General features: G+C 27.7%; 1 protein-coding gene across 16 annotated transcripts in view; it reads right to left on the bottom strand.

The window, feature by feature from the left end:
* Positions 1–3,584: 3,584 nt before the first annotated feature.
* Positions 3,585–27,777, bottom strand: part of OtopLa (Otopetrin-like a) — a 331,346-nt gene continuing 307,153 nt past the window's right edge. For 14 of the 16 annotated variants that reach the window (XM_067047772.1, XM_014431191.3, XM_014431183.3 and 11 more), the window contains 10 exons: positions 24,767–24,841; positions 19,013–19,193; positions 16,634–16,794; positions 15,861–16,059; positions 12,356–12,655; positions 8,200–8,446; positions 6,791–7,075; positions 5,737–5,917; positions 4,029–4,202; positions 3,585–3,952 (listed from right to left, as the gene is read on the bottom strand). In XM_067047772.1, the coding sequence (XP_066903873.1) occupies positions 3,818–3,952; positions 4,029–4,202; positions 5,737–5,917; positions 6,791–7,075; positions 8,200–8,446; positions 12,356–12,655; positions 15,861–16,059; positions 16,634–16,794; positions 19,013–19,193; positions 24,767–24,841 (1,938 nt within the window). In that variant the 3' untranslated portion in view covers positions 3,585–3,817. The remainder of the gene's footprint in view (positions 3,953–4,028; positions 4,203–5,736; positions 5,918–6,790; positions 7,076–8,199; positions 8,447–12,355; positions 12,656–15,860; positions 16,060–16,633; positions 16,795–19,012; positions 19,194–24,766; positions 24,842–27,777) is intronic. The other 2 variants (XM_067047769.1, XM_067047773.1) reach the window with 2 other exon arrangements.

The following is a 27,777-nucleotide window of genomic DNA, read 5'->3' on the forward strand; positions in this document are numbered from 1 at the left end:
TTCACTATTAATTTTTTTAATAATACATTTCACCATAACTGTTTCTGCATATATATATTTTTAACACAAAGAGATAACTGTTAAAAAAGAATTTTTATTTAAAAATATTACCCTATAAAAAGTTTTGAACAGCTTTTAAATAAAAATTGTTCTAATTAAATAAAAATGTGAAAGTTAATTACTTTTATTTATTTTTATGATTTACATATATGTTTAAAACCAGATATTATATATTAAAGTATTATTCATCTAAATAATAAACACTGTTAATTAAATTAAATTGACTTCATGCTCAAACACTTCAAACATTTTTTATTCAATGTCTTAATTTATGTTCCTTATGACTCTAATATATTATTTATAAAATTTATGTTGACAAATTGAAGAGCTCCCTGGAAAAAAGTTACAACTAAAATTTCTTAAAAATTTTCAGGGATTAAAAAAAAAACTGTCTTACCTTGGACCCAATTAACATATTTCCAGTTTTGTTCCAGTTCAAGAGCAATTGTGAAGGGATATATGTTTCTTCTGATACTACTTCACCATGATCCTAGGGACCTTTTAAGATAAATTGGTGAAAGATAGACTGGCTGAAGGAGTTTAAAAACTATGTGAAATAAAATATCAATATATTTTACAGTTCCATATTTATTTCCATTTATAACAGCATCATAGTTGATACAACCTTCGGTAAAAAAAGACTATTATATTACATTAGTCATAAGTAAATCTTTTCCATACTTTTTTTTTATTAGAATAAAAAATAAATATAAATTTTCAAATGTAAATACATGACTAACAATTGTTTCTCTGGATTAAAATACACTAAATTCTGTCCCTTAAATAGGTACTAAGATTAACATTAAAATATAGAACAGTTATAAGGTATGTTTCTTAGATTCATTTATAGGAAATACTGACCAAGAGCAAGACTACATTTTCAATTATAACCTGGGAAACCCCTATATTTCAAAAAGCTACAATATAAGTTCTTCAGTAAGTTTTAGCAATCACATGAAAATAACAAAATGTTTTCATATTTCTTTTATTTCATAATTGTTTAATTTATTTTCTTTTTTTTTTAATTTATAGTCATTTGATACCTGAAAAAGTGGTCTTTAGCTCGGCAGTGATTTCTATTACCTTTGATAAATGCAATTAAATAAGACTTCTGTGTTTTCTTATATCAATAGCTTAATAAACCACTTACCTTATAAAGAGTTATTTTAAAAATAAATCTATAATCTAGCAAAACTTTTATTTATGATTAAGTAAAGTTTAAATATATAAAATATTACAATCAATAACATCGTGTTTATTGCACACATAATAAACACACAAAGGGTACATGTCATAAATTAATTCTTATTTAATTAGTATAAATTACAACATAAATAAAAGTAATTAAGGAAAAACCAATTTTCACATGGAAATATGCTGGAAATGGTTTTAATGACGAAGAAGGTAACAAATCCATAAAAATAGAAACAAATTGAACTGCTTATTGACACAATATATAAATATGATACATTACTAGATGGTTTATATAAATGCATTTAAAGCATGAAATGGACTTTACAAGTTGCACATTATCAACATCTAGCAAATATACATGTATCATAATTCATTACCTTATTTATAATTTACATTAAATTGAAACTTAGAAGTATAAAATTGTAATCTTATTAGCTGAGTATTCAGCTATGAATCCAAAAACCACCTGATATAAGTTTTATTTTTACACATTCACTTCGAGTTAATAAATATTAATATTTAATACTTACTGTTTTTCTCTTACTTAATAGCTAACAATGTCCAATTATAGGGTTTAGTTTAATTATAAACAATAGTTTAATTAAAATTGGACCCACAATAAGAACAAAAAGAAAAAACAATTTTGAAAAAAAAAGTCTTATAGGCTAGACACAAATAAAACAATTCAGTTCAGATTAAATTAAACCTCAAAGTAAACAAAAGATACTCTTATTTGTTATTCAGAACAAAATTTACATACAATACAATTGTCACATCAAACATGAAAATAAAACACAATGTAAACTATTTACAGTTAATATAGCAATAAATATTCTAAATACTTTGGTAAAGTAATTACAATAAACTCTTAAATATATCACATCTATGAATTTATCAATCCTATGTACAAGATAAAAGTCATTAGAACAAACATAGTCCTTGTGCTATCAAAATAAATTTTGTGGTGTTATAAAGAAACTCTCTTAACACACAGGGGGGATACATTTCACTACAGTCATTTTATTATGAACATCAATGTCATATCTATAAAAAGTAAAAACTTCAGAATATATAATTTATATTAATTAATCAATTGCCAATTCGGTAATAGCATTTAACTACTTTTGTAATCATATGAGCTCATTTTCTAGTTTTAAAAAATTACAAGATTTAAAAGTATGATTACATCGATGAGAAACAATATTGCTTGATCTCCAAAAAGATTTAGAACACCATAAACTCAGTTGTCAGGTACATTTTTCTCTTGGGTTGAGTGTGTTATTAACTTTTACAAGACTTCAACCAAGCTTGTTTATCTAACATATCAATATATTATATTTAAATGCATTCAATGTGCATTAATAATTTAGATATATTGTTTGTATGGATTAAGAAAAATAAATAAAATAAAAGAGGAGAACCCTGTGTGTCTGTGCGTATTATTACCACCAAGAATCTTGTCTTTAAATTTTACATAGGAAAACAAAACCTAATTAAAAATTTCTAACAGAATCTAAATTAAAAAAAAAAGTCAAGATTAAAAACTGAACAACACAATGGACCTATATAATTTATATAAACATTAAATCAGATCTTAGAAATTGTTATAAGTCAACACTTTTAATAACATAGCTATTTATCAATTACATGAAATGATAATATACCATAGGAAATAAATTTTACATTTGTCAGTTGTGTCGATAATAATCACAATCATCATATTAATAATAAAAAAGTAAAAAGTGACACCCAACCGTCACAATGAAAAAATATAATTAAGTAACATTTTAAATTTAATTATTAAGAATTAATAATGAGAGTAGAAACTGTTGTGCATATACTCACTTTCTTGTCATGGCATAAAATATCAAAACATATGGCACCTAAATAAATGTGCATACGCGAATATGTTGATATTATATTTATTTTATTCAGAGTTACAACATTCACATTCTACTCTAAGATCTAGATACTATAGGTTTGGGAGTATTAGATAAGTATAAAGATAGTGGCGACATCCAAGAAGCACCTGGCTAGTTCACAATAATATAATTATTAATGTTTTACTTGAAATTTGATGCCTGGGACTATAGTAACAAATAAACAAAATAGCTAATCATTTTGGACTTTGCATCATTACTGTAATAAAAAATATAAAATGAATAATAATTTATTGATGTTAATAATAAAGAATGATGATTATATTTATCAAAATTTTTATTAGTACATATAAATCTTACAATTATGACACACAACATCCTGGAAGCCGATGTACAATTACCATTGAGTTACTTTTTACACAAGTTTTTTATACTGTTCAATGCACTTGAGCAAACATATTTTGGCCTTTTTTTTTTTTTTTATTGTTGGTAAAATTGTAAATTGGCTTTTCCCAGTGAACGACCAGTGTGGGATCTGCTAAAGGTTCTCTTAAGCAAAAAATAATACATTGAAAGCAGTATTTTGTTGCTTCACTACCTACTTAGTTTTGATTGTGGCAGAAATTGTTATAAAAATTCAAATGAATTCATAACAACCAAAATAACTCCAAAAAAAGGATGGATTAGTCAATTCGGGGCTTGTAGCTTGTTTTCCAGATCTCTGCTAGAGTTACAGCTGAATGAAAACGGTGGAAAATGCATAATGGAAGGGTAAGTCTCTGAACCATTGACCAAGCCAGAAACCCATAAAATTCCAACTGAAACAAAAATGGTATGTTGGTGAAAACTATATAACATATTTGAAACTGAACAATTTATTTTTAAAGTTATTACCTGGACTGGATTAGCAACAACTTTCTGGGTCTCAAATGTGTAAATAATCCACATTGTAACGTTAGCAATAAGAAGAAATGTCACTATCTGGCGCCCAGGTTTGCTTCTGTCATGCTCAGGTAAATGCACTCGTCTTCTTGAAACATCAGCGATAAATAGCAATTGCAAAACCACCTAAACATGAAATAATTCAGAATTAACTGATTTCAAAATGAGATATTTTTAGTTTGAGAATTCAATTTTACAGATGATATTATAAAATTATTACAGTGGGATATCAAATGTAAGTTTACCCTTAAAATAAATTATAAAATATATCAAAGAAACTAATTTTAAAACTTTGTTTTAAAACACTTTTAGTAACACAAAATATGGCGAAATTATTATTAAAACAAAAACTACAATATTAAAGATAATTGAGTAAATAAATGTATTATGTTATTATTTAATCTAGGAATATTGTAATTTAATGATTTTTTATTCCTATTAAAGACTAGAAAACTCAACCCTTAATTTCTGAAAACTGCCAGAATCTAAGATTTAGACAAATTAAACAAGTCACTGCAAAGAAAGGAATATTCAGAGTCGTAATAAAAAATTTTTGTAAATGTTACAAGACACTTTCATCCAGTCATGTTTTTCATTCATAAATTGTACCATAATCAAATCCAATTTTAGTAGTTCTAGTAATTTTTTCAATCGATTACCAGTGTCTATTGCCAATTAGTACAATTGAAGATAACAGCGGAAAAATAGTTATTGATGGATTTTATTGTGCTTGAAATTTTTTCTATCCATTACCAGTGTCTAATGCCAATGGGTACCGTTGAATGCTGCAGTGGAAAAACAGTTGAGTTATTGGTGGGTAAATATAAATAAGAAAAACTATATTTCTAAGAGGCCGGATGTGTAAAAAAAAAAAAAATGGTTATATACCCATTACATAATATGGGCTCCAAACATTTCTACAAGGAGAAATAATATATTCATGTTTAAAGCACACAAACAAGCCAAGTACAAAAATTAACTAACTCTCAAGAGTTAAGAACCAGAAATTAATATAGTAATTGATGACTTATTCATTGAAAAACAAAAACTTTATTTCTTAGGAATTGTGAAACTTTGAATTTTATTTTTCTCGTATTCAAATTTTTTTAGGCAATACCTGTTTTTCCCCTGAGGTCTTCAATAGGATAGATACCACTATTTCTATAATGGAAGTTTCAGATAAACTTAACAAAACCATGTTCAAAAGACTCATTTCCAACCGATATTCCCTTTTTCACAAATTGACCAGCTAGTCATCAGTCCATTAGAGGAATAACTATGAACCATTAATACATTTCATTGCTCCCTCCCCTCTCTCTCTTTTTTTTTAACAAAGAATATTTATTTTTTGATATAATGTAAGTGTGACCATACATAGTAAAGTTATAAATCCATATAATAAGCTAAGGAAATATATATATGAAAATATTTTTATACATAAACATATTTTGTAACATATTTAGGGAGTTTACTTAACGATTCTTTTATATATTACTAAGGCAGTATAAAATAATTTTTAAAAAAATTCTTTCTTTCTTTAAAATTAAATATCTAATCAGTTTAAATAAAAAAAAAAAAAACTCATATTTTTACAGATAATAATACTAACTTAATACAGAAATGTAAACTACAATTATGGCTGAATGTTGTAGCAACACACCTGAACAATTGATAGTATTCCAGTTATCATTACTAAGAGATTTGGTTCGCTTGTTAGTGCAGCAAGAGATCCAGCAATTATGCTAAACACAGAATAAACGAACAAACCAAATGCAGATACACGCAAAAGAATATCATTGAGATCACTCTGTTCTTCACCTTTGAATTTTAATCCTTGAACTCTGCAACAAATATTACTTAATAACATTAATGTGGCAAATATTGTTTTGATTTTATCCTTATTTAAGTTTGGGACCTGTTCTTCATTTGATAACCAATCACATTCCAAAAAAAATCTTATAAATTTGCATGAAACCATAAGATATAAATTGTTCAGATTGAGAAAAAGAAAAATGTCATGAATATTTAGCATGAAACCAATACTTCAAAGAGAGTGAAAAATAATTGAATCAGAAAATGGAAGTACTGTGTTATGAATTTATAATAATCTGACAATAATTGTGTGACTGAGGTGTCACTGGCATAGTGTTATGTCACTTTTTCCTAAAAAAAATTTCATTAAGTTTATGGGAAAACAATTACAAAATTGTGAAATTATTTTTTAAAAAATTTACAATCCTGAAGAAATGTAAAAAAATAGCTTATAATATTTTGCCTCCTGATGACAATTATCAATTCTAAATAATTGAAATACAATTTTTTTGACTGAAAATAACAATTTAATTTGTTTTATCAATTCTTAGAAAAATTGAAACAATTAAATTTTTCATGTATTAATTAGTGGGAGCTTTGCTATAAAATTAATTTTTCCTGATACGGAGATATTTCCTGAAAGAGAAATGAACTGAGATGGAGAATGGTAAGGAAGGTGGAATGGAATGAGTAAGCTGAATGCACAGCTATCTATCTTACAATTAACCTCAAACATAATTTGGGTCAGCTCTTAATAAGTTATTACCATTATTGCGAACTTAAAAATCTATTAAGTAATTCTAAATAATGTATGCAAGATTTAGAGTACTAGTGTATAACATGAATTTTTTTTCCAAATAATTTTTTTTTTTTGTATTTTAAGATATCCCTGTGTATTTTACCTTATGAAGCCAACTATGATAGCAAGTACTGACAAAGCCATAAGCACACAATGTGAAACATCTGCAAGGTAAATAGCAAGGAGGCTGTGAATTGGATTATGAATCAAAACGAAGAATAGAATGAGGCATATCAGAGATCCAACAAGCAGCAGAAGTCCCAGAAATAATCCCTTGCTAGCCCCAACACAGTCCATTGGCCCACCGTGCTGTGCCTGAGCCATTGCAACAGCTCTTCTAGACAAAATTACTTCCAACCTTTGCTCTAGCTCCTCTTCTCCATGGTATCTATAAAAGAACTTTTAATGAGATAATGTCACAAAAGTAAATTAGAAACATGAAATGTAAAAAGGATTTACTTTAATAATTAATATAATACATAGAGATATAAATTAGACTAATATCATAAATTTTTATAGTGTATGGGCATAGGCAGAACAGCCTAATACTCTGTATTCTTAGGAAACACAAGGCTCTCAACTCTTGATTAATTCATACATCTGTAGCACCTCTAAAGAGTGTTAAAAGAAAATGATTTTCAGAAAATTGAGATTGAATGCTGGAAATATTTAGAAAATCTTCAGATTGATATCATTCCATCATTTTGACTTCAACACAAATATTCTACACTATCCAACCAAATTATATAGCATTCTCCTCCTCCTCGTTCCCCGAATATTGAAGCATACATGTTGAAAGAAAGAACAGTCGAATAATGATAATTTATAGGCCAATAGGGTTCCTTTATAGAATAAAAGGGATTTGTTTTCAGCAAATCAATCACAAAGCAACATTGAATGCCAAATGATTATTTAAAAAAAAATTTCCTGGTATTTCCTTCTTAATTTATTCAAGTTAGTTAACTTGAACAATTAGAAGACTTGAGAGGTATAATCATTGAATTTTTATAATCTTTTTTTACCACACCTCACCTCCTCAAACCAACTTCTCCTTATAGTACACTAATTGTGATATTTACTAAAAATATAACTTTTTGATGTGGGTTAAACAAAAAGTGGCTTCTTCATGCACATTCCAAGCAACCAATTGGACCACATTAGATATCAATAGCCAAAATTCTATAAATGTATAAACAATGGAGGAGGTGGAAGCAAATAAGCACCCATATGCCAAATCTATGATTTGAAAATACTGAGATTCAAACATTTTGTCACATCAAAGTACAATCCAGAAGGGTTATGTAGTTGAAAATTCACGATTCTGAGGGAAAACTCATTGAAGAAGTCATGGCAGTGATTTGATAAAATGTTTGTCTGTCAGTATGTATCATCTCCTCAACTCAAGCATAATCTAATCAAATATTAATAGAAAGTTTCTCAATTTGATATTGATGAGATATAAATTATAACAGGTTTTTAAACTATTAAAATAAAAATGATATGGAATATTACCTGGGGTTTCTTCCAATATGTCTCCACATTACATAGATTACAGCAGCTCCAATAAGACTGTATTCAATAATGAAAGGGAATAGGTAAGGGGCTGAATCCTGTACAATTGTTCCCATGATATTGTTCCTCTCACAGTTTTCAGATGAGAGTGACCTATGATCTATCAGAGCTTGAGGAGCCAAAGGAGAATCACCAATATGGTCCCAATTAATAACTGGACTCACTGGGGTTGATAGCTGAGTCAATGCTAAAAAATAATATTTTTAAATTAATATTGTTAAAAATTAATTATACTCATATGTACATTAATAATATACAAAGTTTAAACATATTTCAAACACTTAATGGGATGTTAACATACTTGAACAACTTAACTTCTGAGAATATGAATTTCAAAGATTTTTATTTCATATTAACACTCATTTTTGCTTACTACCCAATTAAAAATTAGATGTTGTTTCATAATGATACATTCTTTACCCACATTTTAAAGCAATGATCAGATTTAATATAAAATAAAAATTGTAGAAATCCATTTTCTTGAAGGTTAAATTTTTGAGGTATATCAATAATGCATTGAGTACGACTTAATTGTTTGAAATGTATATACTCTGAATCTAACAAAACTGTGTCAAATTAATGAAGGAAGAAAAATAATGAAGAGTAAAGAATTATAATGATTAGTGATTACATATATAATTTATAATAATATAAATAAATAATTATATAAATAATCTCTGACTAATGATAAAAAAATTATAATATACAAATATGAAATTAAAACGAATAATTTTTGTTAAATTTGTATTAACTGTGATTCTGACATTTTATCAAACAATTGTTTTTATTAGTTAAAACGAATACATTAATATAATTACTTTTTCTACTGCCCCAACCCATAAGGGTCATAGGAAACAAATTAATGCATTAATTATGATATTAATGTAGCAAGAGTATAATTGCAGGAATGAATTTCTTAATCTTAAGAAAGCATTTCGAAAATGGTGAAACCAGTCTACAAAGAAACCTGAAACACCTCAAAAGAGGAACTAGAATCTGTGATATCTAAGCATTTGTTAGTTACTAAATACTAATGTATAATTAATTAATACATAACTAAACTTTCTAATCTCAACATGAGGAAAGATAGAACTAATTCTCTTAATAAAATATATGCATATTTAATATCAATTATTTATTTTGATATGAGAATATGGGTAAAAATGAAATAACAAAAGTAATAATAGGTATTTAAACAAGATAACATAATTTACTAAGGGAGTGGGGTAGTTCAGTCAGAAGGGTTTACTCAAACCAGGTTCTAACTAGTAGCAGAAAATTCCATTTCTTTTCTGTCAGTTGTAGATTGACCTTAGGGTCAATATACAGAAAGAGCAGAATAAAGTAGGTACCTGAACTTTCAAGGAGCTTGGAAAAAAAAACCTGTTGGTTGAGCATGATTCTCAACCACTCTTCAGGAAATAATACTTATTTTTATTTATTTTTTAAATTTACTTATTTTATCCCAGGAGAATCCATGCTTACTTAAAATTAATGTATTTATTTTTTCTGCAAACCTTGTAAAAATATGTAAATAATGTTTAAGCACAATATTATATAATATTTATCAAAGCTAAAGTACTAAAGTATTTTAATTATATGGATTTATAATAAACAAATAAAGTAGCCAGAAAAAAATGCATCAGTAACACAACACTAAATACATTGGCAATCACAGAGAATATGTTGGTAATCTAAACATAAGCACATTGTGTACATGTGTACTGTGATCATCTCCACATCCTTCTTTACAGTGTCTCATAGGCATCAGCCTTGGGGAAGGAGGGAGGAGCAAGTTGTTTTTACTCCTTTCTTCAATATTTTATGTAGTGTCTTACTTTTATTATGATATACTAACCTTGCCTCTCTCTCCCATCCTCTATGCCAACACTTTGTAAGTGCTGGCACATCTACACAGTGTTGAAGACTTTGAGATGGCCACAATTCAACATAATCTCTGTGACTCCCAGTATAAAGATGTTCATTAAAACTGAAAGATACCAAGCCCATGCAATTCTTTAACATACTCTACATTAACAAAATATCCTCAATCACCATGATGAATAACCACATTGATTACCAACTACGAGGATAACTCATAATTAGTTAGTGTTTAGAACATCAAGTATGAGTTATCTCATAGTTGCTGTCATAACACAAACTAGAAGTAGAAGTGCATATTAAAAGTTAACCCATATTGGTAATCAATATATTAATATAAAATGTGATATCGAACAGAAGATTTTTAAATTTCTAATTTTACAGATTATAAATATAAAAAATAAATGTCTATGTCTTAGTTCATAGGGGTAAGTCAAAGTATTTCTGTAGGCTAGAGAAATAAAATGCATATAGCTGGTAAGCCATGACCTTGTAGAATTTTCTTTCTTTTTTTTTTTTCTTTGCATTTAAATTTGGATTTGAATGTAACATTAGAGCTTTTATCAAATATTTAATGTGTTCTTGACCTGAAGATCTTTTGATTTATGAAAATAATATTTCATAAATGTGGTCTTTAATTATTGAAGAGATGCTATTAAAAGTTACCATTATTCTATTCACTTGGATAACTCATGTTATGGTTATTAAAAAAAGAGTTTAAATCTGGCCAACCTGAACATACGATTAAGCTACTTTCAGATATTAGAACTGGAGGTCCAAAGCAATAAGGATGAACAATTAATTAAATTATAACTCTTTTAAACCAATTTAAAAAAAAGAGGAGATTTTCAATTTAATATTTTCTTTTCTGTTACTGTTTGTCATAGCTTTAGATAGAAAGCATACTTGGGATTGGTAATTTTCAAAAATGGTAGGGGCTGTTCTTCAATTATTAACATCTTAATTTTATAAAATATAAACAGTATTAAGATAAAAGGAATCATTAAAAACAAACTCACAATTACACTGAGATAGCAATTTCATGTTCAAATAATCGGACAAGCATGGAGAAATTAGTTTGTTGTTATCTATTATAGAAAACAAGGATAGTTATCGAAGCTAACAAAAAAAAAAAAAAAGAATGAAAAATAAATTTTAAAAAGTAGATACAACAACTTCTGAAGTGCACAACTAATAATTATTTTTTTAAATTAGTTAAAAAATAAAAATGAAGGTAAAATATTTCATAAGCTTTTAATAATAATACAACTTATAAATCACCTTTTATACATTCAAAGAGGATTAAGATAAATTTGAAAAATACATACAAAACATAATCATTTAGAACTCAAAATGGCTTAACTTCACAAATTTATTGGCCATAGCATTGATCAAACTTCAATACATATTCGTAATTTATACTTAATAATTAATTTGTGTTTAATAAACAGATCAAAAGTAGTTCTATTATTTTTGTTAAACTTTCTAAAAACTGATTTCAATTATACAAGTTCTAAGCATGAACTTTTATGAATATTGAATTGTACTTTTTTTATCATAAGATTTTAATATTGATAACAAAGTAGTTCATTTTATTTTGTTTTTAGAAGAAAAAAAAAAAGAATTCTTAAATTAAATTTGGAAATGAGTTATTGATTTTTGACACTTCTATGAAATAACTAATAAAACAATATACTACTACACATTAGACACATGAAACCAAATTTAGTAACTTTGTCAATAATGTCAATATATTCCTCAGACTGCATTCCATTTCTATCAACTAAACTAATCCAGGATGTTAATCTAAATCATTGCTTTAGATAGTACCTTTAAACTAATTCTCTATTTCTTTGTTATATTTTCTGCAGTTTCTTTATTTTAGTAATACACTTTTATTTATCTTCATATATATCTATATATATATATATTATTAGAAATGAGTTTTTTTGGGGGTTTCATCTGATCAATTTTTAAGATGGATATGATGGAATGTCACCTTTTAAAATCATCAAAGTTCAATGAGGGACAATAAATTATAAGTAGCCATGCAAAGGCATCAATTAATGAATAACTCTAGCCATGCAGAGAAAAAATGAATAACATTAAAAAAAAAATTCATCCAACATCGACTAAACCTATAACAGTATTCACCAGAATGCACTAACTGCTATTTTATCATGCAGGGACAATTTGAATAAGCTGAAGATTTTACCTTCAGTGAAATTCTTGCGCAAATTTGAGTTAAAGAAGAAGGGTTGGAATGGAGTGGTGGAAGGTGTGGTAGAAAGTGTGGTAGAAATATGGGTAGTGGTAGGAGTTGTGGTTGGTCTCATTGTTGTGGTAGTAGGGGTAGTAGTCATAATGGTGGGAAGGACTGTGGAACGAATTGCACGGGCCGTGCTTGTAGCTAATGTCTGCACAGTTTGACGAAAATATTTTGCTGTCATGGTGGTTGTGGTGGTAGAGGGAGTTGTTGCAACATTTGTCAGTACAGGCCGGAAACCCTCAGGAGCTAACAACAAAAGCATGCTACAAATAATGGACAACTCTCATTCAGGAGGGTTATAGAGGATGTCCCAGCAGGCATTTTCACTCCCTTAACCTCTAAAATTTTTAAAATTTTCATTTGATTATCACTTGGTAATAACAATGGCATATGGTCTATCTTTTAAGGATATAACGCACCTAACTCTGGAATTGCCAATTGAATGAGATACTCTTTTTTTTTTTCTTACTGATTCTAATAATAAATTAGATTTTAGGACAAAATCATATCAGGTAACTTTTATGATTATGATGATAGGAAATTGAATTCTCTGTTGATTTTCGATACCATTTGCACAAAAATTGTCAAAATTAGCAAATAATTGTTAGCAGTTTTTGGTGGTTTACGCCTTCAAGAATTGTTGAATCAAACAAGTACCGAAGATATGGATTTGTTTTAAAATTTCATTTGGCTTCAGGATGCATAAATAAATTACCCCATCCCATTGTAAAATTTTCAGTTAGATGCAGAACATCATCTATACCGTCCAATGATAGACCAGAAGTTACTATTGTGATTAAGGGAAATCAAATACAAAAATTGTACAGGTTAGGGGAGGGTAAACCTGTATACTAGGAAATCCTGTATAAACAGTAATAATTGTACATTTATTTTAAGATATAAGTAAATATAAATGAAAACATAACTCAAAACATTAAAAAAAAACATAATATGAATGAATGAAAGTTTCAGATGATGATGGTTTGTTAATTTGTTTATATACATTATGAAAATTGCTTATTGGTTTTATTAGCTAAACATATCAATTCCTAACATTTATATATAGCTAGTAGGTGATACAACTTATAGGCTGAAGGTAAATTTTATTTTAGAATACCATTAAACTTTTATGTATTGAAAATGAATCCTATTGAGGGTTGCCACCTGTCTCGTACATCTTGAGACAGTCCCATTTTTGCCTTAGAGTTGACTTGTTCTATGCCCACTGATTCCCATAACAGGACACAATTTGTTCCATATTTTAGTAATTCTTTTATTTTTACCCAGAAAGATTTTTTTGCAATACTTGCAACACTACTGGATGAGTTTGATAGATTTTTAATGGGAGAAAATATAATAGTTTTAAGATCTAGTAGTCTATTGGATATAAGGCACCACTGCGACCTCAACAAGGTGAATTAATTGAGTTTGATTATATTTTTATTTTTTCATAGTTATTAATTTTTCTAGTTGATATTTAATGATAATAGTATATGTAATCAATGTCAAGATCTGTTTCTAAGAGTGATTTTTTTTTTTTTAATAAATAATTATACTAAATTGTTTCTACAACTTTTAGTTCCCTAGAAATGTATTTTTTTTAAAATAAAAAAATTGCATTGAATGTATATCTAATCTATTTTATATTTACTTATTCGTCATTTATCATATACTTATTTATGAATTATTAAATTTATCTTCCCTCTTCATATTCTCTGGTTACACTCTTTGTACCATGTTTTTATTTATATTTAAAGAAGATGGCAACGCTGATGCTATTGTTCTTTCAAAAATAATAGCTCTTGAAAAACTTTGTAAACTGTAACTCAACTTTTAAGTATTTTGAAATAAATTAAAACTAACTATATCATTAGGCCCTTTCCTGAAACTAATATAAACATATGATTAAAAATAAGAAATAAAATGAGAAATCAAGGCAACCATGAAAAATAGTTTTAATTTTTATTACATATCCAGAAAATGATCACATGAGTTTTTCCTAATAAATAAAAACACACAGTAAGAAATATTCCTTTTTTTATGACTATTTTTTCTTATGTACAATAAAAATATTTCTCCATTCTATTTCCTCCTCCTCTTCACTCCCCCATATCACAGTAATTAATATGATATTTGAAAAAAAAATCATTTAAAAAAAAAAATATTAGGAGAAATCACTTATCCTATACCGTGAATCTATTACCATTTTTATAAGTCATTTTAATCACAAAGTCAATTATTTGAAAAAAATTCTGTTTCAACAATCTAAAAATATGGATTCTTTAATCTCTCCATAAGTATAAACACATTATTATACTAGCTGAGATTGGAAAATGCAAGATTTAACCCTTTCGATGATCTAACATACAGTGAACTGACTCAGAGGTAGTATTTGGAACAAATTTCATCTTCCTGGAATATTGGCCTCTCCCCTTGCATGTATTGTAATAATATTGCAATTTCTACATCTGAGGAAATGAGCAACTTTATACTTTACCTGGATAAGAGATTTATATAGTGAGCTCATATCAGAATGGAAAATAAATTCTACAAATCACTTGAACTATTATTCAGACTACATTAATTTTAATCAATAATCAATCGATAAAGTTTACTTAAAATCATTATCCTGAAATCAAATACAGCTGGTGTCCAAAACCTAAAATATCCAAATAATACAATCCATCCTATGAAAAGTATTACACATTTATTAACATCATAAATGACACAACTCGAAGCCAAGACATTAGTTTAAGATGTTACCATCAGCACATACAATTTTCATGAACTCCTAATAACAAAGAATAGGAACTACCATGAATCCAAACACCTCATACTACAAACAACTGAGGTAGTGACAAAGAGATTTAAACAAATAACTGTAACTAGTAGTTATTGGATAAATATTATAAAATTTTCAGATACCATGTCTACTTTTTTTTAATGTTAATAATAAATAATAAACAATATTTATTAAAGAAACTTTTTAGCGATATATTAGTTTTATACATGCAAAATTTGTATCTTTTTTTTTTATATAAAATAAAAAGGAACAAATGAACAAGTAATTTGGCCTGTTAATCAATTCTTTGAACTGGTGGATAGAATATAATTGTGCTTGTCAGCAATCACACATCTATAAATATATATATACATATTTATTTTACATATTTACATATCATATGATGATAGCCACTTTAGCTATATGTGTATGATTATTTTATTTAATCTAATATTATGAATATCTTAATATAATAATTTTCCCTTTTTAAATTTAATAAGCAGTTTCTTAAATACAGCTCAAACTTAAGCCCATTTATTTTTTCAGACATTAAAGTTTAAACTCCATTCAGCCATAAGAATAACAAAAGACTAGTATAAATGGAATAATAAGAACTATTTATAATAAAAACACAAAGTACTTCTATAACTTTTTGAAAATGTCAATTACCTGCAGGACGTCCAAATGAAGGAAACTCATTAGCGAAACTAGCTGTTGAAGGTGAAGCAGTGGTTAAATTTCTTTCTAAATAACCGGATATTTCTTTTAAACTTTCTAACACTAAGGTCCTTATCCAAACACACAAATTAGTGGCCACAATATGCATTAAACCAAAACGAGCAATAACTTTAAACCTGTGAATGTTCAGCTGAAATTTTAGAAAGTATTCAGGTATTTTAATGTGAAATATATTAAAATGTAATAAGAAATATAAATCATGACCTTAATTTCAAAACCTCCCAATTAAATTTTTAATCCAATGTAAAGTTCTAAGTAAATCATAAAGTATGATTGAATTTATTATCTGTTGTTATTTCAAGAATCTACAGAAAATAAATGAGATAAAAAATGTGATAAGGAGATTTTGGGATCAAGGTTGTAATATATCTATTTTGAATATTATGAACATATATTTATATATTGTAATTGGATATAAAATGAAATATATATTTTTGTGCACGAGGCATTGTAAACCAGGATGAACTGTCCCACATTGTGAAAATTCAAGTAAAACTAATTTTTTGGTAATAAAGCTAATATATTTTTAAAATCTATCACTTAATAACAGAAATGTAAGGAATCTTTATCAAACCTGGTATAAAGTAATTTGATAACAATTTGTAAAATATTCTACCTAAAGGATTTTATTAAGATAAAATCATAACATAAGTTTTTATGCCTCATAAGTACCAAATAAGTTTTTTAAATATAATTTTACTTACTCTAGAGTTCATAAATATGAAGTACATCTGCATGAATGTAAATACCATTTGAAGTACAGGATTAACACCTCTAAGGATCTGGTAACATGGAGATGTAAATGGAATTTCAAAAAATGCTCCAAATTCAAGACCATTATATATCATTGTGGCAAGTCCAAAAGCTAAAAAAGATGTTAAATATTACTCTCAGAAAAACTTAAAAATTTATTACCATATTGAAGAAATATGCATTTTATCTAATTAATATTATAAGTTCTCACACTGATAAGAAGAACAGCTTAATTTTGAAATTTGAAGACATATTTATATTAAGGTAATTGTTTTAAGTAAAAAATAAGTAAGTTTAATTGATTGAATTATTGTATATATAATAAGCATTGTGTGGATTGAGGGTAATGGATTACCTGATGATGGGACAATAGCCCTGAAACATTGTTAATGATTCATTAAAAGAAAGTATTTTTAACAAGGAAGAGATTTTTTCATGATAACTCATTATACACATTTTATCTATTATCTGCATATGAATTAATCACCATAAAATTATTATTTTCATTACATTGGTTATAATTAGAAATATTTTTTAAACAAAAGATAAAAAAAAAATATATAAACCGACTTAATTTAATTTTCTTGTTTTACTCCACAGACCTTGGGGTTGCCAAAAGCAGCTTTCTCCACGCTTTTTTTTTTTTTTTTTTTATGACCCCCTTCCAGGTAATTTCTAACATACAGATGAGGTAGGAGAATTATCAACAGATTACCACCCTATTCTAACCAGGGGGGTGGGGAAGCTTTCATGTAGTGGATCACAACAGAAAAAAATCGACTCTCCAGACCAGATTCAAACCTCCACGGAAGTCAGGAGTTAAACTCTTTCAAGTACCAACGGCTCTCTTCTAGCCTATCTGACTTGGACTACTACTTTTCAGGTTGCTGCATGCAGCTCTTTTGCATCTTTGTCGATCTTGTCTATGCATCTGGTTTTCGGCCTCTCCTGTGGTCTCTTGCCAACTATACTGGCATTCATTGTTGAGTAAAAGCATCCTGATGGATTGTTTTGAGCTACATGTCCTGCCCATCTTAACCTCCTTACCTTCATTTTATGAGATATTGACTGACCAGTCTCTGCAAGCAGTCCACTGTTAGTTCTTCTCCTCCATGTATTAAGGCTCTAATTTCAGATCGCTCATGTAATTATGCATATGACTTTTTATTTAAATCTCTCGATTATCTTGATCTTCCTTCTAGGATACCTGTTAGAGCCCAGGTCTTACATATATCAGAGCTGACTTTAGTATGGCTTTGTAAACTCTAGCAACTGAATTTATTATTAAACTTAAGTTAAATATTAAAATAATTTCTTTTTATTTATTGGATGGAACAGGGTGTATATTGCTTGTTAGTTAGACTAAAAAAACATAGGCTTGATTTGAATTTGATAAATAAACAATTATCAGGTTTATGAAGATAACCTAAAAAAAAAAAAATTAATAGTCCAAAAATTTAGACATTTGAGAAAATAGTGAACTGTGAAATTGATATTTTATCATAATTAGTCGATAATTAATTTTTAACAATGTTCTCTATCTTGCCATTGTCTAAGCCTTCTGAAATGTCTTCTTATTCTTTTTTGTCATCCAGTAGTGCCTCACGGGCGTAGGTGGACATCTAACCAGGACTGCCTAGCTCTCAGTTTACTAGTGGATCTCGGTGTTCTTTCATTCTGATGACGTGGCCAAACCACTTCAGCTAGCGAGTTTCTACAATGGGAACAGCTTCCCGTTTTACAGTTGTTCTGTACTACTAATATTAAAGATAAGCCTAACAAGCAGTACAAATAAAAATGTTAATGAATGCTTTCAATGAATTAGAACAGTGGTTCCCAAACTGGGAAACCCTGAGTATATTCCTGGTGTGCCACAAGTCAATCCCAATATTACAACATCAAAAATTAAAATAGCAAATATACAGTGCTTTCCAGCATTAACTTTGCACTGTTTAATCTTCTTTTCTTAGATATTTAACCACACTTAGGATAATTGAGCTGCAATTTTTTTTTAAGCTTAACAGGGGTGCTGCAAAATTGTTTTAGCCCCAAAATGGTGTCGAATTTTTTTTTTAGCCCTAGAAGGTGCCACGGCAAAAAATGTTAGGGGACCGCTGTATTAGAGTAACTTTCAAAGTTTTTTTATATCAGTTTCTGCAATACTAAGAGCACTTTACAAAATGAATAGACAGCTCAAGTTTGAAAATATAAACTCAGATCGTTTTTCCTATGAACCATTAAAAAAATTAAGGAATAATATACATAACATTTTTAAGGATGTAAATATAAATAAATTATAAGGTGTATAAACATATTTTTTTTTTTTATACCAATTGCTCCAACTCTTAAGAAGAAACTTCCGTGACTGCAAGTATTCTGTGATGTCTTCCGTTTCCTACCAGGAGAAGAAATTTGAACTACACCAGCTTCTAAATCACCGCCCTCCTGTGTAAGCTTTTCTTGCGATTGACTTTCACATCCAGGTTTACCCTTCTTCAATGTCCCTAAACCCTAAATACATATTATAAATTTGATTACAATTAAATGTATTTATTTATAAAATTAGTAACAAAATACAAGCAAATATAAATTTAAGAAGTTGAAAATGCCTCCAATTAAACTTATAAAAAACAAAATAAATTCCTTAAAACATTCATTTAGGTGATCTCAAAATATTGGTATAGAAGAAGCACTTATAATAATTGATAAATTATTTAAAGATAATGTATTAAAAAAAATGTATTAAAAAAATTACAGTACGTTAAATAATACTGGTTCTTGATTTGATTTATTTATTTTTTTAAACACTAAACTAATATAGTAAAGATACTTAAAGTTTATGTTAACAAACTGGACTATTCTTCCTTTTTAACTTTCAAATAATTCAAAATAAATTACATAAAAATAAGAAACGCATTTTCATAAAAATATTTAATACATTATTAATAAAACAGTAATTGGGTAAATTAATATTTTCTCGTATTTTTTAAATTATCAATAAGCTGGTAATTTGGCTTTGTGTGGGCCAAATCCCTAATCCTTTATAAACAAACAAAAAAAGAAAGTATACGGCCAAATTTTCTTCAGGAACCTCGAGTCCATAAAAGTGATTATTTGACATTCTTGTGTCATTGTAATTTTATTACTCAATTTATCTACCCTCTGACTCTACTATACTCTTTTTGAAGAAACTTTATGAGCATTTGCAAGTTATTAATTCAAACTTACAAATAATGCAGAATTGAGGAAAAATTATAGGCAGTTTAAAAACAATCTTTTGTGTAAGATACAGCTTTGCAAAGATATGTAATGTTTAGTATATATATATAATTTTTTTTTTTTGTAGGCTTTGTTACAATGATATAAAAATATTTTGTAAATGTCCCCTATCTTCATAAATGGCCTAGATAAGGGTCAGTAAATGAAAAATCTAATTACTCATGATTATGAAAAAAATATGTCAAAAACTAAAATAATGGGCTCAATAGTCTTCGAAAAGCTACAGATGGCAGCGAAGAGCAAATAGTGGATAATGAATGTTTTGGATCCTAAGTAACTTGAATAGTTCACTTCAGTTTTGAAGTAGGGGAGGATTGTGTTTATTTATTTATTTATTTTTTTTAGTCAATTACAAAAGTCAAATCTTAAAAATAATAACCTAAATAGAATATAACACAAAAAAAGGATGATTAAACAATACATAAGAAATCTTCAGGGATTAATTTTGTTTGTTAGTCCTGTAATTTTAACATTTCAAATAAGATTAAAGCTTACATTATAAATTAATCAAAGCATATATTAGTTTTAATTTAGTAATTATTGCAATAGCTGCTGTACAAAATGGGAAAAATACCATGTCCTTCCCTGCTGTTTTTATCAAGATTGGATGCCCTGATACCTTATTTTGGACCTTTTTACATATAAACAAGGCATAACGGATAAAAATGAATACTTTCAGTCTGATTGAACATTGCTTAGTCAGAAATATGCACATTAAAAATAATTGAACATATAATGTAAAAATTTAAAATTGATGAAAATATCCTGATAAGAAAAACATATTTAACACAAAAAAAAAATTATACCCTCTCCAAAAACCAAAATAAAATTCACACCATGCACAATTCTGGTCTTTTAGTAATAATTGGAATTTAATTTAAAAATTAATTATCTGATCAACAGTTGTTGATTAAACTCCATTGTTTTAATCATTTAGGTAATGTTATTCATCTTTTTTTACCCTCGTTTTCTTGGTCATATGGAAAATAAACAGCTGAAAGTATTTGATATTAATGAATTTCTTATACTTAAGGAACCTTACATTTTAATATATGATGATTTTTTTTAGAACGACAAGTGTAAAACCTTATTAATTGATTTCCAAACTTTCATAAAATTTTAAATAATAATGAAAAAAATCTTTTATGTAATCTGGTTTAAATTAGTGCATTTCAGGAGGTATTTTCAGTCGTTCTTCTATAACAGACGAATTTAGGGGTTGAAATAAAAGCAAATAATGACTCTAACAAAACCAAGATAAGATATGAATATATCTTCAATAGTTAACAGTAATACCAAAAAAATTTAACTATACACCTAGAATATATATATAAAACTAAATTTATAGCTACTGTCAGGCAAATCCATAAATGTTTATGAGGACACCATTGAGAGAGTGGGTAATTTTAAACATATGTTGCAAAAGAAAATTGGAATATAAAAATTAAATGCAAAAAAAGTTGCAGCAATAAATTCCTACAACTCCAAGTATTTCAAGTTAATAAAAAGAAAAAAAATGAAAAGACAAATTATATCCCCAAACTCACAAGAGACATTTTCAAGAAAAGTGTTACCTTAAAATTTGCTTAAGTAAGGCTAGATGTACAAACTATTGAACATTAGGATCCCCATAGCCCCCAAATCGGGACTCAAAATTTCACAGCTGCAAGGGTTCAAACCATGAATAAATAATGAATAAGAGCAGATTTCTGAAAAGAGTAAGGGAAGTCAGATTGGAAAATATGTTGTCTCCGCAGGCAGCAAATATACTTTGTTGGGAAGTGCCTGTGATGGCCAAAGAAACAATGTCTAAACTTCGAGCAAGCAAAGTCACATCTACACTTTACAAAGGGGTTCAAATACATTTGACAAGAAATAGGTACTAAAAAACAAAGGCTAAGCTCCAGGATGATGAAACAATTTGATAAATATAATACAAATAAATAAAAATAATATACTGTCACCCTAAACCTTTTATAAATAGCTTTAAGGCCTCTGACAGAAATTGAGATTATTAAAAAATATTGATTCATAACTATCAACCATGAATCGTTGGGCCATAGTAAATATAAAAACGACTAAAAATCACAAAGGAGCACCGAGATATGAGAGGGCACTTTTTGGACATTGTGAGGCCTTAAATGACATGAGCTAAGAATATAAACGAATCAGTTGGAATAGAGTGTTGAACAAACTGATTACCAATAATAAATATGATCCTAATAGAAATTCGGATCCTTCATGGCTGATTTACTCTTGAAATTATTTACAATAATCAAGATTACATGCACTTGAAGTTGTTCTTAATTATAATTCTTCCTTATAGCCTTATACATCACTATTGGATTTCAATTATACTTAAGATTGTAGATTGTAAATCTTTCCCTAACTCTGAAATAAAGCACCTCTAGTGCCTTACAATATAATTTTCTAGCTGATCTGTATTAACATATATTATAAATAAATAAATAAGAATAGGCATAACTAAGAATACTCCATTAATTGATGTAATGAACTCACATAAAAAGAAATACTTGAAGATAATGATAATGTTGTTGATCTGCCTACTCCTTGTTTATTAGTACCATTATAAAACTAAAACATTTGCTTGAATTTTTTTTTAGAATTTTTTCATTTGTCAATATACATTATACATCGTGACAAGTTTAAGGCCACTTTCTGAATTAAGGAGTTAACTTGAGAGGAAATTATAAAATCATTCCTACCTCTATTTAAAATTTATATACAAACATACAAAAAACCAAAAACAATTCTTTACTTTCAAAAACAACAGATAGAAAATTAATGCTAAAAGAGATCAAACAAAACTTTTAAAGTATTCATCTTGTTCTATCTACATCATCCAGAAATATAAAAAGTAAATTAAAGATAGAGGTAATAACTATGTCAGTATAAATGTTTGGCCTAATATATTATGCATGTAATTGATGAACAGATAGATGAATTTCACTAGGGGAAAAGTCATTTTCTTGTTAAGTTTCAAAATTATATATCCCCGATGGGGTTATGGGGTCTTATAGTGTCTAGTAGAAGAAAGTAACTTTGGCAGAAATCAGTTAATTACTTTTTAAACTTTAGAATTCATACAGAACAATATTCAAGGAAAAAGATATAATGCTAATAATATAAATGATTGAACGGTTAACTGTTCTGAGGTGTTGCTGTTGAAATTGAGTAGCAATTGAATTAAAGTCAAATAAATGGACAATAATCCAAAGAAAGTGAAAGGTTATTATATATTTTATATAATAGAAATGATAATTTATTCTTGAAAGATTTAAATTAATAAGGTTTCACAAAAAACAAAATAATATTTACAGCAGGATATGGTAACAGTGCAAAACTATTGAATTGTCACGCATAAAATGTTCAAGTTTTTTTAAATCATGATGTTGGGAGGATTGAAGTGATGTCAGTTGATTCCCAGCAAATTATTTACCATCTCTAATAAACAATTTCTAATCCTCTATTCACTAACAGGGAAATTTTTTGCCAAGAAGGAATACAGATTTTAGTTTCATTTCAAATGTGATAATGTAGACATCACATGAATTTTGAGTGTTTTTCTTTTTTTGGAGTTCAAATTTGGACATTCCATTGCCTAGGGAGTAAGAAATATCAATCAAGCTTTTGGCAAAATGAAATGTAATGAAAAATCCATTTTTCATTGGTTTTCACAATTTTCTTCAGGACGTACCCTAGAAAATCTACCTTGTAAAAGGCCTCCAACATCAATAGAGGTCAAAGATATTAAAAAACATATAGAGTAGGGCCCTCATTAAATAATTAGAGAAGTTAGATCAGATTTTGGCACATGCTGGATAGCCATTTCAAGACATTAAAATGGATCGGAAATGCTAAAAACTTAATTAGGTATCACATAAGCTGAACAATCAGCAGCTAAAATGCCAATGTGTTTCTCTTGAATTAAAGGAGTAACACTATGAAGTTCTACCATATTCTCCATTTCACAAGATCTATCTTATTTTATTTTATAGACTATCTATCTTATTGTTATTTTATAGACTACCATTTTTTTCAGAGTTTGGATAACTTTATGCAACAAAAATTGTTTAAAAATGATTAAGACATGAAAAATGTGTTTTCTGCGTTTGTTTCAACACTATTCAAACTTTTTAAAATCTGGAATAGAAACTTGTTTAGTTTTTAGCAAGAGTGTTGAAAAAGATGGTAAATATTTTAAATAAAATACATTTAATTTCAATCTCAATTTTTTATTTACAACCTGCTTCTCAAATGGACATTTCATGCATGACAATGTAATATTATTTGAATCAAGTATACTACAAAATGTGTAAGGTATATATGTATAGAAGGATTAAAGCAGAGGTATATTTAGAATCTTTAGAATTTTAGTAAGGGTAAAGAAAGATTAAAGCAAGCAGGTTGCACATTTTGTTGTGCTTTGAGGATAAACCGGCGGATTAAAATAGGAATATTTTTTTACACATATTTACTTTTATGATTTAAATGAATAGTTTTTCCTATTGATATTTAAAAACAGATATATAAAAGAAAAAATTGTCTTTATAAGAGCCCTAGTATTTCTGATGAGATTTATTCATGACATAAAAAACATTGTATTATGAAACAGAAAAGAAAATGGAAAAAGAAAATAGGACTGAACGCACTAGTTGAAAAACTTTCTTTTTATCTACGCATAAAGAAAAGAGAAAAGAAAAAAGAAACAGTTCACAATGACCCATAATGCAGAGAGATTGCAAGCTCTTAGGAGAAGGGTTTTCTCGCAATAACACACTCACCATCTGACTCCCATCCACATCCGAGAGTGACTTCTGTCGTACCACATCGCGCATTTTGCGTGGGTATACGTCATTCTGATCATAATAAAGTACAATGGTAAAAATAAAGCAACTAAAAAAATAATTTTTATAATATGAAAGTGTTAAATATAAACATGATTATCCACTTTTAGATAAAAAATAAACATAAATAGATAAAATAAATTATAAGAAAATTAACTAAAAATACAACACTTTCATATCATCATGAAAATAAATAAAATAAAAATAAAATAATAATGGAACATACCAAAACAAAATAAATTATAGGGGAGTAAAATAATATACTAATTGCTTAAAAGCACATAAATATTTCAGATAATCAATCAATCTGTCCTAAAAGTATTTGCTTTCTTCTACATCAACAAAGGTGATTACACAACGAATTATAACAATATGGATTTGTACTTACAACACAGATTGGTGTTAAGAATAATTTCAGATCAAAGGGCCTTAAATTAGAATAATTAAAAATAATTAAGGTCTAAACATAATACAATATTTTCCTTGAAGAATAATCCAGCATGTAAATCTATTAATCTAGAACCTTCTATGAATGCCTATAATGGTAATTCATTTTATAACCTGAATATGCACAATCTTAGAATGGATAAACCATCAAATGAGTTGATATGTAAGAATGGGTCCTATTTTGAAATTGTTAAATTGATTATAGTTCTAGTGAAAATGAAACTCATAAGAGAATTGGAAGCAATGACATTTATATTTTTCGTAAATGTGACATACATCAATACTTTAAGATATGTTGTATGTAGAGGAATAAAATTAATTTATATCATTGTAAGTCAGAATTTGAATCAAGATTTTTTTAATTATTCAAAGAAAATTTATAAAATGAGAAGTTTCCTATCAATCAAGGCTTGTGGGTTTAATTAAATGAACTCTGCAAGAATAAAATGAATATATAACTTAAATTTGTAATAGTCAGTTATATACTAATAATCACAGATAAAATTGCAAATTAAAATTTCATTATTAAGATTTTTATTTAATAAAAAAAAATCATGTATGGATAGTAAAGAAATAAAAGAATTTCTTAAAATATAGTCTAAAATTGAAGCTGTAGGAATAGTATCTGCTTAACTAAGATTATATAATCCTCCTTCTTTCTACAGTATCCATTTAAACCATAAGGTTTTTTCATTCTACATAAAAGCAAAGTAAAAGACAATGTCATATCAGGAATGCTTAGTATTTAAAAATGTTTCTACCAAATGCTTGAAGAACTGATAATCAGCATAGAATTAGTCTGGTGAGTATATTAAATGAGATAAAATTCAAAGTTTAACAGCTTTTGGTCTTAGAGTGGAAGATTTCAATGGCTTTAAACTAATAAAATATTAAACAAAACAACCAGAAAGCATGATATTTATTTATGAATTCACATTAAAAAAGTATAAATTAATTGTTGGTAAATATTCAAAATAACAATAAAGTAGAGTAAAATAACAGAAAAAATCTTTGAGAAAATTATTCCCAACAACTAAATATAATAATTAATGGTACTTAACCGAATCTATGACTGACAATATTAATGATAAATTGAGTAAACTATTATTAGGGTGAGATCATTAATGTGGTAGAGTGTTACGCCTATGGAATACAGGGTGATTGTATGGTTAGAGCACAAATATGCACAGTGTGCTAAACACAGAGCGAGTAGAAGAGTGTACATAGAACAAGCAGTAGAATGCAAGTAGAATTGTTTTAATGGCAGATTAGAGAGCTCTGAAGGAAGATAACTACAAGATGGTAGTAATAGAGATTCTTATCACTACAGGTTCAATAGTAGACTGGCTTTTATTCTCACACTTATCTCCCATAGCACTATTCATAATACTTCAGTTATGATCAAATGATTATTTTAAATGTGAAAATAAATCATTTTTAATAAAAAATTTTGAAACCAGAAAGAGAAAAAGAATTAAAAAAATTAATCCTTTGAGCATTAACACTAAAGAACATCCAGGTGGGCATTGTGTCACAGAAGTTATCTGATCAGCTCTCATTTTTGATAAGTACAGCGTTTCTTCAAAAACTTTCACTTTAATTTCAATGAATCCACAAATCTCAAATTTTTGTAATTATCAGACTCAAACGTTTATTTATAAATGCTTTATCCAAATAGTAGGAGCTGGGTAGCACAAGGACTGTTGCCATTGCATAGTTCTTTACAAACTATTAACTGCGTAACGTGCATCACGTGCAGAAGTCTGGCTGTGCGAAATAATTATTTATTCTTATATTAGCTGTGAATTAAAACAGGGATGGGAGAATCGTCTGGCCCACACTTAGCTTTCATAAAATGGGTGGCCTTAATTGGAATACAAATCTGATAGTTGAGCATATTCCTGACCAAACACCTCTTTGCACAACTTTTGGTATTGAAACAGTATTTCCTTACAAAGTACTGAATCCAAAGGACTTTTTATGGCTTTTAGTGGAACATTTTTTTTTAATTTTAATTGTAAAAATATTCACAATAATAATAATCAGACTCATCTGACCTAAATTTTGGCCCAATTTAAATCCACAAAAATATGTCTAACACTACAATGATATCTTGCTAAAACATAATCTCATATCAGGCTTAAATGTAGAATAAAAGAAATTTATCTTTAAAATGGATATTATAGGAATAAAGACAAACAAGCTTCAAAACTATATACAACAAGGGTTTTTAAGAAAGACAACAAAGAATTTAATATCTGGCCAGTGAGAATAAATTCAAGTATGTAAAATTCTCCTTTATTCTCACAACAAATATTTTAAAGTTGTAGAAATTAAGAGGCAATAATGACAAAAATAATGAGTGACATTTTGTCAATCAAAGATTATAATCACATAAGATATTTTATCTGGAACCCAGTTCTTTATGGGAAATTGTGATTACCTGAAGTAAATACTAAAGGACATTCTCAGTTCAGGTTAGACTCGTTAATATATATATA

Source organism: Halyomorpha halys, unplaced genomic scaffold (genome assembly GCF_000696795.3).
Source record: "Halyomorpha halys isolate HHAL.00 unplaced genomic scaffold, Hhal_1.1 Scaffold949.1, whole genome shotgun sequence".
Lineage (NCBI taxonomy): Eukaryota > Metazoa > Arthropoda > Insecta > Hemiptera > Pentatomidae > Halyomorpha > Halyomorpha halys.